The 14,709-nt window shown below is 41.2% G+C and overlaps 1 protein-coding gene across 1 annotated transcript; it reads left to right on the top strand.

Annotated features, from left to right (window-relative positions):
- The first annotated feature begins 9,206 nt into the window (after positions 1 to 9,206).
- On the top strand, positions 9,207 to 11,961 carry LOC126617038 (uncharacterized). Its single transcript, XM_050285114.1, has 2 exons — positions 9,207 to 11,807; positions 11,896 to 11,961. The coding sequence occupies exons 1-2, from the start codon at positions 9,207 to 9,209 to the stop codon at positions 11,959 to 11,961; spliced, it is 2,667 nt and encodes an 888-aa protein (XP_050141071.1).
- The last annotated feature ends 2,748 nt before the right edge of the window (positions 11,962 to 14,709 follow it).

Genomic DNA, 14,709 nt, shown 5'->3' with positions numbered 1-14,709 from the left:
TTCGTACTTTCCTTAAAATATCGCTTCCGAACTGCTCACATGGCTACGTCACGCTCACGTGACGGCCAGCATGCCTTGATTTCGATCGAGGTGTGTCAGTTTGGCGATGATTGGCATGCAAAGTTGGATTTAATGGAATTTGCTTATAATAATAGTTACCATTCTAGTATCGGGATGGCACCGTTTGAAGCTTTGTATGGAAAATCGTGTCGTACTCCTTTATGTTGGTCAAAGGTCGGTGAAAGAGTTTTGGTGGGCCCGGAGATAGTGGAGGAGACTACTCAGAATGTTCAAGTAATTAAGTCTAATTTGAAAGTAGCCCAGGATCGGCAGAAGAGCTTAGCAGACAGGCATGCTACTGATCGAGTGTATAAGGTTAATGATTGGGTTGAGTTGCCTTCAGAGCTGTCTAAAGTGCATAATGTATTTCATGTCTCGATGCTTCGTCATTATGTTGCAGATCCATCGCATGTGATTCCAGTTCAACCTTTGGAGATTAGCCCGAATTTGACTTATGATGAAGAACCAGTGAATATCTTGGATTGGAAAGAGAAAGTTCTGAGAAATAAGACAGTGCAGTTGGTAAAAGTCTTGTGGAGGAACCACTCGGTGGAAGAGGCTACTTGGGAAACAGAGGATCGGATGAGAGAGATGTATCCGAGATTATTTTATGATTATTAGTGTTGTATTTTGATTGTGTAAATTTCGGGGACGAAATTTTTATAAGGAGGGTAGGTTGTGACAGCCCGTCCCGCATTAACACTTTCGTTTGTGTGAAGTGTGTTTAATTATCCTAATTCTTTTTAAAGTTGGTTGATAATGGACGGATAGGGACGTTTTCGGCCGTATATGTTTGAATGATTAAACTTTGGAATCCTATGCCTTCACGGGGCTTACAGAAATAATTCATTTTCACTTTTACTTTCTTTAATCCGTCATTTCCTCAACCTTGTCCTCTCACTCATTCTCTCTATCTCTCCCCGACAAACTCTCAAGCTCTCATTCACTCTCCCTCCCTCTCAAACCACATGGCCAAACACACGGACCAACATTAGAACTCTCTCAAATCTTCATAGATCAAAGAAAATAAAACCACCATCGTCTTCGTCTCGACGATACGAGTCCAACAATACCTATTTCAGGTAAGATCTATAACGTTTTCACGTCGAAATCACGAGCACCGAATTGGGTACTATTCATCAACTTTTTATTGGTTAATTTTTAGGACTTTTCAAACTTATAGGAAGTTTCTTGAGGTCCTTAGGAGGCTCGGGGTAGTTCGTTGGAAGTTTTTGGACGTAAGAACACGGAGATCGACAAGTTCAAAGTTTGACCAGAGCTTTTGAGGTTTTTTCCAGTGAATCCCCGGCGAGTTAGGGGTCAATCTCCGTGTTCTTATGTCCAAAAACTTCCAACGAACTACCCCGAGCCTCCTAAGGACCTCAAGAAGCTTCCTATAAGATTGAAAAGTCCTAAAAATCAACCAATAAGAAGTTGATGAATAGTACCCAATTCGGTGCTCGTGATTTCGACGTGAAAACGTTAGAGATCTTACCTGAAATAGGTATGGTTGGACTCGTATCGTCGAGACGAAGACGATGGTGATTTTATTTTCTTCGATCTATGAAGATTTGAGAGAGTTCTAATGTTGGTTCGTGTGTTTGGCCGTGTGGTTTGAGAGGGAGGGAGAGTGAATGAGAGCTTGAGAGTTTGTCGGGGAGAGATAGAGAGAATGAGTGAGAGGACAAGGTTGAGGAAATCACGGATTAAAGAAAGTAAAAGGGAAAATGAATGATTTCTGTAAGCCCCGTGAGGGCATAGGATTCCAAAGTTTAATCATTCAAACATATACGGCCGAAAACGTCCCTATCCGTCCATTATCAACCAACTTTAAAAAGAATTAGGATAATTAAACACACTTCACACAAACGAAAGTGTTAATGCGGGACGGGCTGTCACAACCTACCCTTCTTATAAAAATTTCGTCCCCAAAATTTACACAATCAAAATACAACACTAATAATCATAAAATAATCTCGGATACATCTCTCTCATCCGATCCTCTGTTTCCCAAGTAGCCTCTTCCACCGAGTGGTTCCTCCACAAGACTTTTACCAACTGCACTGTCTTATTTCTCAGAACTTTCTCTTTCCAATCCAAGATAGTCACTGGTTCTTCATCATAAGTCAAATCCGGGCTAATCTCCAAAGGTTGAATTGGAATCACATGCGATGGATCTGCAACATAATGACGAAGCATCGAAACATGAAATACATTATGCACTTTAGACAGCTCTGAAGGCAACTCAAGCCTGTAAGCAACTTCACCAACTCACTCGGTGATCTGATAAGGTCCGATGTACCTAGGGCTCAGCTTACCCTTTTTCCCGAACCTTACTACTCCTTTCCACGGCGATAGCTTCAAGAATACCCAATCATTAACCTTATACACTCGATCAGTAGCATGCTTGTCTGCTAAGCTCTTCTGCCGATCCTGGGCCACTTTCAAATTAGACTTAATTACTTAAACATTCTGAGTAGTCTCAACAGGATTAGCAGCAGTTTCAGAATCATATCGAGACAAATCGGTAAATTTCCGATAGTACTCATTAGCAGACATCTTTCTTTGCTTCAAACTGACGAATTCCTATTTCTTCCGGTCAAGATAGGCTGGAGGAATAAACCTCTTATAAAATGAATCCTTAAAATTCTTCCAGTTTGCTACCTCTTTAGGCAACCATCCACGAGATTCTTGTTCCCACCAAGATGCAGTCTCTTTACCCAAAAACCAAGTGGTAGTCTCAACCCACCTTTCAGCAGGGAGATTGCCTTGACTCTGCATAACCCGAAAAGTCTTCTCTACATGCTCAAGCCATCGCTCGACCCCTTCATGTCCTTCATTACCCATAAAAGTAGGTAATTTCAAATTGTACACTGCCTCTAAAGGAGTTTTCCGAGAAGGGCGAAGTGAAGCTTGAATGGCATTGGCCATGGCTTCCCCTAACTGAGCGATATCGGGAAAACCAGGCTTAGAAGAAGTACTTGGATCTCTACGAGGCGGCATAGTTCTGACAGAAGATACCAAAAATAATTAGGGAAGTTCACAAAATATGCAGGACTACAACCTAGGGCTCTGATACCAAACTGACACACCCCAACCGAAGTCAAGGCATGCTGGCCGTCACGTGAGCGTAACGTAGCCATGTGCGCAGTTCGGAAGCGATATTTTAAGGAAAGTACGAATAATTCAAAACCAAATACCATAGGTTCTAAGATAAGTTTAAGTGTGAATACACAACCAGAGCACAAGATCTAAGTGCAGTCGAACATAAGATGTACTAATTTACAACACTCAAAGATAATCCTACATGAGTGATGGTTTGTCAGAACTTCAGCTGGAAACCTCGAGATCCAACAACAAACGCTACCTAGAACCTAGAGGGGCGCAAAACAAAGTTGAGTGGGTCAGCAAAACAAACTTCTTCAAAACCTAATTTTCTCTTTGAATATACTAACCTCTCACCGTAAAACAAGTATAGTTTCCCAGAAATAAAGTATATATTCATATACGTACTATATCTCAAATCATGCTAGACAATATGAATGTATGTCATGCCAAAGTATCATAACTGAATGCTCGTTATCTCTAAGTGAATATAATGGAATAACATATAATCAATTCAGCACTCGGCTATAAACATAGTTCATACTCTTTCATTATAATCAACTCAGCCTTCAGCTGCACATATAGCTCATAATCATCTCATCACATCATGTATATATATGTATATCTTGCACACATTCACTACCACCTCACATGGTCTGCAATTCATCACTGTATATAACATAATATGCTCTAATGCTACAATCACGTGAAGAATGTGCGATAAATCGCGGGTCACCTACGAGTCGAACCCACATAAGTGGTCTATACGACAGGACTGTGCACCTAACTTGGATCCAAGGCGAGCATGCGGTGCGGGAGGTGAATATCACGTGCAAGACCGTGCCCCTAACTCTGGACGGGAGCACTAATATACGTGTGCAAGTGAATGAGCTTTCAATCATATCTCAATCATAACCAACATCGTATCTCATCATATCTCAATCAAAACCAACATCGTAGCTCAATCATATCTCAATCATAACCAACATCGTATCTCATCATATCTCAATCATAACCAACATCGTATCTCATCATCGTTACCAACATAATATACTCACATGTAACTTACCTGGGCCTCCTCAGCACCATGCAACAATATGCATAATTATGGTAATGCATATACTAAAATATGATGCATACATAATAGGTTACTTAAATTGTATTTCTTTTAAAAATACGTTTTCTGGGAAATACGTCAAGTATACGTATAAAAGAATAATTATACAAACATCATTTAAACGCACATACACAACATTCGCTAATAACTTCTCATATATTGCTCAATTTGGGTATGTGAATATACCACCGTGACCTACACGACGTCATGAACACGTACCAATTTTTAGAAAAAATTTTGGGCAACTCACGCGCCCCTACGCGCCGAGAAGGGCACGGGTCCACGCGCCCCCACGCGCGTCTTCTTCCTCGGCTCGCCGGACTGGTTCGCCGGTTTCTGGGCAGTTTTTCAAATTGCCATAACTTTGTCATTTCTCAACGAAATCAAGTGATTCAAAAACGAACGTTGTAGCCCTTGAAGATAGAAAGAGAATGGTACCTCACACAACACCTAGCTCACCGTTTTGTGGCCGAAAACTTCCTCGAAAGCCTCGGAGGTCGTCGGAAACTGGGTATTTTTCAAAACGTCATAACTTCTTCATTTCTTCACCATGTTCAACGTACTTTATATAAAAATGAAGATATTGACGAGACAAACACAGTCATACCTACCTCGACCCCTAACTAGCTGGGGATTCACTGGAAAAAACCTCGAAAGCTCCGGTCAAACTTTGAACTTGTTGATCTCCGTGTTCTTACGTCCAAAAACTTCCAACGAACTACCCCGCGCCTCCTAAGGACCTCAAGAAGCTTCCTATAAGCTTTAAAAGTCTTAAAAATCAACCAATAAAAAGTTGATGAATAGTACCTAAATCGGAGTTCGTGTTTTCGACGTGAAAACGTTGTAGTTCTTACCTGAAATTGGTATGGTTGGACTCGTATCGTCGAGACGAAGACGATGGTGGTTTTATTTTCTTCGATCTGTGAAATTTTTGAGAGTCTTGTTGTTTTGCCGTGAGTGTAGAAAGAGAGAGGGAGTGAGAGAGAGCTTGAGAGTTTGTCGGGGAGAGATAGAGAGAATGAGTGAGAGGACAAGGTTGAGGAAATCACGGATTAAAGAAAGTAAAAGGGAAAAGGAAAGATTTCTGTAAGCCTAGGATTCCAAAGTTTAATCATTCAAACATATAGGGCCGAAAACGTCCCTATCCGTCCATTATCAACTAACTTTAAAAAGAATTAGGATAATTAAACACACTTCACACAAACGAAAGTGCTAATGCGGGACGGGCTGTCACATAACCCATTTTGACCCGTTAAGAACAAATTTATTTTGATAATTTTAAAGTTTAATTACTAAAAGATTTATTATAAAATACAATAGCCATATTAATATATACAATATATTCTATATTAAATATATAGTTTTGTATTATTATTCTATATAAGTTTAAAAAAAAAAGTTTTAGTCATTATTTATTTTTATTATGAGAGTTCCTTATTATCATTACTAGAATAAATTTTACTTAACATGTTGTTGTCCAAAATTAAAATAAACTATAGGCAAGAATTAAGAAGATATACATACAAGTACGAAAAATGTGAAAGAATATATAAACACTCGTGATTTATCATTATTCATCCACGAGTAGATAATGGTTATACTTACATTATCGTTTAGATTTTTAAAATCCTCCAAACCTTCATGAATAATGTTTTTTATTTGAGGGAAAAATTAATAAAATTAATAATAATTATTGTAGAAGTGTAAATGTAAAAAAAAAAAAAAATACAATCACTCATAGTGACAAACTTTACAACTTTCATGAAGGGATTAGCTTCGAAATCCAACATTATAATTCATAAACCTTAAATTTATATTTAACCGTTAATTGCTATTTACGTTTTATTCTTCTTACTGAATTTCATTTTTAAAATTTTCTTTTTTGAAAACATGATCATATGGCGGATGTAAGAAGATGAACGGTTCAGATCTTTGATATCACGTTTCAATATTTACGGTTAACTGAAATATGAGTCGATGTCATATAGTTTATAGAAACTTTATAAACATCAAACAATATTTTCACTAACCGTAAAACTCTGAATATAATATCAATGATCCAAATCGTTCATCTCCCTGCATCCTTTAATAGATCAAGTTTTTAAAAAAGAAAATCTGAAAAAAAACAAAATTTGATGAGAACAATGAAGCGTAAATGTAAACAACAATCAACGGTTAAATTTTGATCTATGATTTATATGATTATAGTGGCAAATTTCGAAGTTAAGCTCTTCATGAAAGTTGTAAAGCTTGTCATTACGAGCGTTTATATTTTTTTTTACACATCTACATTAATTAAAAAACTATTAAAGACTTTAGGTAAGTGAAAATATACTTAAAAGAAAAATGTGTTTTATGTTTTGGATGTGACAATATGGTATGTATATACTTATTTAGTATTATGTTTTTTATTTGATTATTTATTGGTTTAAAATATATTTTCCTTAACGGGTAACGGGTCGAGTCATATTACCTGTTAATATTATCGGGTCGATTTCAGATCGGATCATTTTACTCGTTTATTTTAACGGGTGTTATACGACACGACCCGTTAAGATATCGGGTATGACACGAAAACGACACGAACACGGAAAACACGACACGAATGCTAGGTCTATGGGAGAGGGCAAGTGGGAGTCCAAGGCCTGAGTGTCTGAGATGGAGTGATGCAAGGCTGACGTCAGCCACGTTATAAAAATTTTTGTGTCAGGCATGTGGGCGCGTCTCGGGTAGATTTTTAGACGATGGAGCTCGCGTGTCAGCCCCACTCAGTCACTTTGAATCTGGACCATTTGATTTCCAGATCAACGGTTCAGTTTTTCAGCTTTAAATTTTTTTTAGAAAAAGAAAAAGAATAAAAAAAATGTTTGGGTGGGCCACACATGACTCATGTTGGACTGTTGGATTTCAAAATTTTGTATTTCAATGGTCCAGATTAATTAAGTTATTAATTTTTTTTAAAACTAATTAAAAATCCGAAAAAATTAAAAAAAAATTATAATGTTTTTTTTATTAACACCTTACCATTTTCTTGCACTTTACACTACATTTCAATATTTTCAATGATTCTAAAAAGGTAACGACATGTGGAGCTATAGAATTGGATAAAAATCAATCACAAAAAATGTACTTTCGAATAATGACACGTAAAGTAATGAGGCCAGTTAAAAATCTTATCCGAAATTACAAATAAAATTATTTTTTTATTATTTTATAAAATAAAAAATATTAACATTTTATTGCCTATTGCTATGACTATTTAATTTAAGGATGAAGGTGCAAAAGACAATTATTATTGATTAAAGACAGTTACTATTCGGAGGATTCAATTGTCAATTGCCAATTGCCATGAAGGATCTTCCTACACTACACTGGGATTCAATTGTCATACCCGATATCTCTCTCTTTGCAACCAACGTCAGTGGAAAGCACCCACCCCCTCTCTAGCTCCTACCCTTCCCATCAACCCTCTTGCCTCTTACTGTGCAAACCCTAAACTCGATGTCACCCTCTGCCTCTTCGCACGATCTCCTTGACGAGATCGAAAGCAACCTAACGGGTTGGGCCTTTGCTAACTAAAAATTTAAGCCCAGGGAACACATAATGGGCGGCCCAAAACAACCCACCCGCAATTTCAGCCCCAATTTAATGGCTTCTTGTAAATAAAGTGAAATTGAAGGGCGAAATTGTGACTGTAGCTAAGCTACAGCCAATCCCCTTCAGACTTTAGAATAGATAATGGTACTTCCTAGTAAATTTTATGCTCACAAGAGCAACACAAATTGGTACAATTGAACCCCACCAATAATAGTAATTTACGGTAACTTCTCTAACTAACTATCATTGTGATAAAAATCCCCGCCTAGGCGATAGGCAGTTGGCCACAACCCTGGTTAATCTCTAGGTGTTGAAAATTAACAAAGGGCGTCTAGACTTACTTAGGCGCCCGCCTAATCCGTCTAGACCTGCCTAAGTCACGGCTTATTTAGACAAAAAATAGATAACTTTGATTTTGCATGTTTTTTTTTAATAAATTGTAAGAGTTTATTTTTTTAACAGCAATTGTAAGAGACTTATTGAATACTTATGAAAACACATTATATGCTTGTTTCTCATGTTTTCATTATATTTCAATACTTTATAATATATATATATATATATATCATTTTATTTTGCAGTTTATGATGAAATTATATATTTTTTAAGTATAAGCAGACACTTATTATACAATATATAATAGATTTACTTAAATCAGCTTAATCTTCTTAGGCTCCCGCCTAGCCACCTAGACCTAGCGTAGACGTTAGGCCTCAGTCCGTCGTCCGACTAGTGCCTAGTGTCACGGGCCGCATGTTAAAAACAAAGAAAATGCCCAAGACATCATATATCTAAGCCCATGAAGCCATGTCTTCATGGAAGCTTCTGGAACGTCCCGGAGAAATCAAGAACGTGGCGGAGCATTCAAGATAATCTAGGGCATTCCGGAACATTCCACACAAGTGTACATATTTAAGCCTCACCTAGAATAATCTAGATTAGGCAAGTTGTATCTAGAACTATGCTAGATATTTTTGGATGTAAGTAGGGGATTCTAGAACCCTCAATTGAGGAGGTGACTTAGGCCTATAAATAGGAGGTAAGGCCATTTGGCCAAACCATCCAAGAATTGTAAGCAATTGTAAGGTTCTCTTAAGTTTCAATACAAAACTTCCTTTCTCCCATCTTCTAAGTGATTTTAGCATTCTCCAAGCTATCTTAGCTTTCTTTGTGATTCGATCCGGGGAAGCGAGGCTTCGAAGGCTTACTTAGCTTGTTCATCGAGGTATTCAAGTCTAAGTGCCGCACGGGCGGAAGGCTTAAAGAGTCATCCCGTGACAGCTGGTATCAGAGCCTAGCTCGTGAATCACTTGAAGGAAAGTAGGATATGGCAAGTGTAGAGATGGTGTCCGGAGTCTCCGATCTAAGGGAGCGTACTGCCGAGGTCCAAGATGTTGCCAAGAGCAAGCCAAAGTTAAAGGACTTGCAAGCATCGATGGAGACCATGGAAGAGCGACTCGAGAAGGTGGAACGAACCATACTCGAGTTCGATACTCGACTTGATGAGGACGTTGTCGACAAGGAGGAAATCCAAACCATGGTGGACAATGGTAAGGATGAACTGCGTGGCTTGGTGGAAGGGCTACGAGATGAGCTCCTTGGCGCTCTCAACACCATGGCAGACAAGATGCGGAGGGAAGTCCAGGTTCACCTTGACAACATAGAGGCAAGGTTTGTGGCACTTCAAGAAGAGATAAAGGACACAAGGGAACTTAAGGGAGATGTGGCGTTTTGTAAAGAAGCAGTCGTCAAGCAATTCGTGCAAGGGTCGAAGGAAATCAAGGCGTTGGACTCCAAGGTAATCGACTCCTTTAAACCCAAATCCTATAATGGGAAGAGGGAAGCAAATGAGCTCGACACATTCGTGTGGAACGTGGAGCGATACTTCAAGTACCTGAAGCTTGAAGATGACGAGTCCAAAATCTCAACGGCAACCATGTTCTTAGCTGACAATGCCCTTATGTGGTGGCGTCGCCGAAGCATGGAGATTGAGCAAGGTACGTTCTCCCTCACCACTTGGGATGAATTTAAGAAAGATCTTATGTTGCACTTCTATCCCCAAAATGCCAAGTACGAAGCCAAGGAGAAACTAAGGTGGCTTAAGCAAACGGGGAGCGTCAAAGACTATGTGAACGCCTTCGTGAGCTTGTTATTCGAGGTGCCCAACATGTTAGAGGAAGACAAGCTCATGTACTTCATGAGTGGACTGAAAAATTGGGCAAAACTCGAACTACAAAGGAGACACGTGCAAACATTGTATGATGCCATTGCTGCCGCCGAATCCTTGATTGAGTTTAAATCAAGCCACCAAGGTGATTCCAAGTCCACGGGGAAGAGGGGTAACCATGAGAGAAGTGGGGGAGAACATAAGCCGAAGGATAAGGCCGAGACAAGCAAACCGAAAGAGAAGAAAGCCGATAAGCATGACAAAGGCAAGGGTAAATCTTGGCAACCCACTTGTTACCTATGCGACGGCCCTCACATGATGCGAGATTGCCCACAAAAGAAGGCCCTTAAGGCCATGGCCTTCAAGGAGGACAAGGCCGAGGAGAGTAACGATGCAACGATGGGATGCATCCGTCTACTGAATGCCATCCAGACAACCCTCCCACAACCTAAAGTTCAAGTTGGGGGAGGATCATTGTTCGTCGACGTCAAGACTGGTGACAAGACGACGCGTGTGTTGGTGGACACGGGAGCAACACACAACTTCATGACGTCGGAGGAAGCCACAAGGCTTGGCCTCCGAGTCACAAAGGAGCCTGGTAGCGTGAAGACGGTAAATTCCGTTGCCACCCCCATTGTTGGAGTTGCGCGCAATGTACAAGTAGACATTGGCACATGGAAGGGAAAGATCGACTTCACCGTAGTCAAGATGGACGACTATGGCGTAGTCATTGGGTTAGAGTTCATGGACAAGGTACGAGCCTTTCCCATTCCCTTCTACAATATTTTCTGTATCCTGGCCGACGGAAGACAACCTTGCCTGGTGCCATTGGAAAGGCAAGCCAAGAAGTGTACCCAGCACTTGTCGGCAATTCAATTTGCCAAGTCTTGGAAGAAAGGCGAGGCCACATTTCTTGCAACCCTAATGTTGAATGAAGGGGATGAGAAGCACGGGCCTTTGCCGAAACAAGTGGAAGACGTCCTTGTGGAGTTTGCGGACGTGATGCCTAAGGAACTGCCAAAGAAGTTGCCACCAAGGAGAGAGGTCGACCATGCGATTGAGTTGGAGCCTGGTGCTAAGCCTCCCTCCAAATCACCTTATAGGATGTCGCCACCCGAGTTGGAGGAATTGAGGAAGCAACTCAACGAGCTACTTGATGCTGGCTACATCCAACCCTTCAAGTCCCCATATGGTGCACCCATTTTGTTCCAACACAAGAAAGAAGGTAGCCTAAGGTTGTGCATCGACTATAGAGCATTGAACAAGATTACCATCAAGAACAAGTACCCACTTCCGTTGATCGCCGACTTATTCGATCAACTTGGTGAAGCAAGGTACTTCACAAAGTTAGATCTTCGATCGGGATACTACCAAGTGAGGATAGCCCCTGGAGACGAATCGAAGACGGCGATGGTGACCAGATATGGATCGTTCAAATATAAAGTCATGCCATTTGGTCTGACCAATGCCCCCGCAACATTCTGCACATTGATGAACAAGGTATTTCATCCTTATCTTGACAAGTTTGTCGTGGTTTACATTGATGATATCGTTGTCTATAGCAAAACATTGAAGGAGCACGTCAAGCACTTGCGCATAGTGTTCAAGACCCTTCGGGAGCATGAACTCTATGTCAAGAAGGAGAAATGCTCCTTTGCCACAAAAGAAGTAGAATTTCTTGGCCACAAGATAAAGGAGGGGAAACTTATGATGGAAAATGGCAAGATCAAGGCCATTCAAGAGTGGGAACCGTCGACCAAGGTACCAACACTACGATCCTTTCTGGGGCTAGCCAATTACTATCGGAGATTCATAAAAGGGTATTTAGCCATAGCGGCACCCTTAACAGACCTTCTTAAGAAGAACAAGGCATGGGAATGGACGGACCGGTGTCAAGAGGCCTTTGAGAGGTTGAATAAGGCCCTAATGGAGGAGCCTGTACTAAGGTTGCCCGACCTTAGTAAGCCATTCGAGTTGCACACTGATACTTCCGACTTTGCCATAGGAGGAGTGTTGATGCAAGAGGGACATCCGATAGCCTATGAAAGTCGCAAGCTAAACAATGCCGAGAAGAGGTACACGACCCTTGAAAAGGAGATGACCGCCATCGTCCATTGCCTTAGAGTTTGGAGGCATTACTTGCTTGGTACCCCATTCATCATCAAGACAGACAACGTTGCCACTAGCTACTTTCAAACCCAACAAAAGCTCACACCTAAGCAAGCAAGGTGGCAAGAGTTCTTAGCGGAGTTTGATTACAAGCTAGAGTACAAGCAAGGAAAGGAGAACGTGGTGGCCGATGCTCTAAGTAGACGAGTAGAGTTAATGGCTACGGTACTCAAGCCGCAAAGCCATCTATTGGGCCGTGTCCGAGAAGGTTTATCACATGACGTCCAAGCCAAGAACATTGTGGAGTTTGTCAAGGATGGGAAGACAAGAAGGTTTTGGCTTGAGGACGGCTTGCTATACACCAAGGGCAAGTGGATCTATGTCCCAAAATGGGGAAGCTTAAGGAAAGAAATCCTTAAGGAGTGCCATGACTCAATGTGGGCAGGACATCCTGGCACTCACCGCACGTTGGCTTTGGTGAATGATGCTTATTATTGGCCACAAATGCGAGATGATGTAGATTCATACGTAAAGACTTGTCTTGTGTGCCAACAAGACAAAGTGGAACAAAAGCAACCGGGAGGACTGTTGGAACCACTTCCCACCCCATCAAGACCATGGGAGTGTTTGACCATGGATTTCATCACACATTTGCCCAAGTCTGATGGATGTGGATCTATCTTCGTCGTGGTCGATAGATTCACCAAGTATGCCACTTTCATACCCGCACCCGTGGAGTGTACAGCCGAAGTAGCTGCACGTTTGTTTCTAAAGCACGTGGTGAAGTATTGGGGTGTTCCGAGGAGCATAGTCAGCGATCCAGATGCTCGCTTCACAGGTAGATTTTGGAATGAGCTCTTCAAGCTACTTGGCTCAAAGTTAGACTTCTCCACAGCTTTTCATCCCCAAACTGATGGACAAACGGAGCGGGTTAATGCATTGTTGGAGACTTATTTGCGGCACTATGTTAGTGCCAATCAACGAGATTAGGCTAAGTTACTTGATGTTGCCCAATTCTCTTATAACTTGCAACGTTCGGAGTCGACGGGGAAAAGTCCGTTCGAGTTGGCTATAGGGCAACAACCCTTGACCCCGAACACGGTCGTGACTGGCTACACGGGGAATAGTCCAGCCACTTTCAAAACCGCTAAGGAGTGGCAATTAGCCCACGAACTTGCTCGAGCTCATTTGGAGAAGGCTTCAAAGAAGATGAAGAAATGGGCGGATTGCAAGCAAAGGAATGTGGAGTTCCAAACTGGCGACCAAGTCTTTGTGAAGCTCAATGCGTCTCAGCACAAGAGTACTCGTGGCTTGCACAAGAGCTTGTTGCGGAAATATGAGGGACCATTCCCTATCATCAAGAAGGTTGGCAAAGCCGCGTATGTTGTGGAACTCCCACCCCGCCTCAAGTTTCACCCGGTGTTCCATGTGAGCAACTTGAAGCCTTATCATGCAGACGATGAGGAACCAAGCCGAGGTGAGTCTCATCGAGCACCCCCTTTGATGACGGAGGCATTTGACAAAGAAGTGGAGAGCATTGAAGCCAAGCGTGTCGTGGTGCGACCAAGACAACCAAAGCATGTGGAGTACTTTGTCAAATGGAAGGGGCTACCATACTCCGAAGCAACCTGGGAGAAGGAGACGTCCTTATGGCAATATAAGGACTTGATTCAGACATTCGAGAGGCAAGTGTCGACGAGGACGTCGACGGCTTAAGTGGGGGAGGATGTCACGGGCCGCATGTTAAAAACAAAGAAAATGCCCAAGACATCATATATCTAAGCCCATGAAGCCATGTCTTCATGGAAGCTTCTGGAACGTCCCGGAGAAATCAAGAACGTGGCGGAGCATTCAAGATAATCTAGGGCATTCCGGAACATTCCACACAAGTGTACATATTTAAGCCTCACCTAGAATAATCTAGATTAGGCAAGTTGTATCTAGAACTATGCTAGATATTTTTGGATGTAAGTAGGGGATTCTAGAACCCTCAATTGAGGAGGTGACTTAGGCCTATAAATAGGAGGTAAGGCCATTTGGCCAAACCATCCAAGAATTGTAAGCAATTGTAAGGTTCTCTTAAGTTTCAATACAAAACTTCCTTTCTCCCATCTTCTAAGTGATTTTAGCATTCTCCAAGCTATCTTAGCTTTCTTTGTGATTCGATCCGGGGAAGCGAGGCTTCGAAGGCTTACTTAGCTTGTTCATCGAGGTATTCAAGTCTAAGTGCCGCACGGGCGGAAAGCTTAAAGAGTCATCCCGTGACACTAGTATCTTCTAAAATCTTGCTAACTATACAAACACTTCAAAAGTTAAGTTGGACAAGAAAAACCTCAGTATTCAATAGTATTTAGACAGCTAGCATCCATTTGACATTTTTCAGCTCGTAAAGTTTCTTATAAATATATTGTTTCATTTTTTTCCCGTAGTAGTATAGATATGATTGCAAGAAAATAATGTGACCTCACTAAACCTTTTTAGGTAAAACCCAAAGACCTCTTTTCGTATTTAGGATTGGATTGGAAATAGATAACTCTCAAAATTCAAGGTTTAT

Source organism: Malus sylvestris, chromosome 3 (assembly GCF_916048215.2).
Source record: "Malus sylvestris chromosome 3, drMalSylv7.2, whole genome shotgun sequence".
Classification (NCBI taxonomy): Eukaryota; Viridiplantae; Streptophyta; class Magnoliopsida; order Rosales; family Rosaceae; genus Malus; species Malus sylvestris.
Note: the sequence above shows the minus strand (reverse complement) of the source record. Positions and strands in the feature narration are given on the sequence as shown.

Coding starts and splice junctions, on each gene's coding strand:
- LOC126617038 (XM_050285114.1), top strand. CDS start 9,207: ATGGCAAGTGTAGAGATGGTGTCCGGAGTCTCCGATCTAAGGGAGCGT. Junction 11,808..11,895: donor AGTGGGAACCGTCGACCAAG/GTACCAACACTA, acceptor CACCCTTAACAG/ACCTTCTTAAGAAGAACAAG.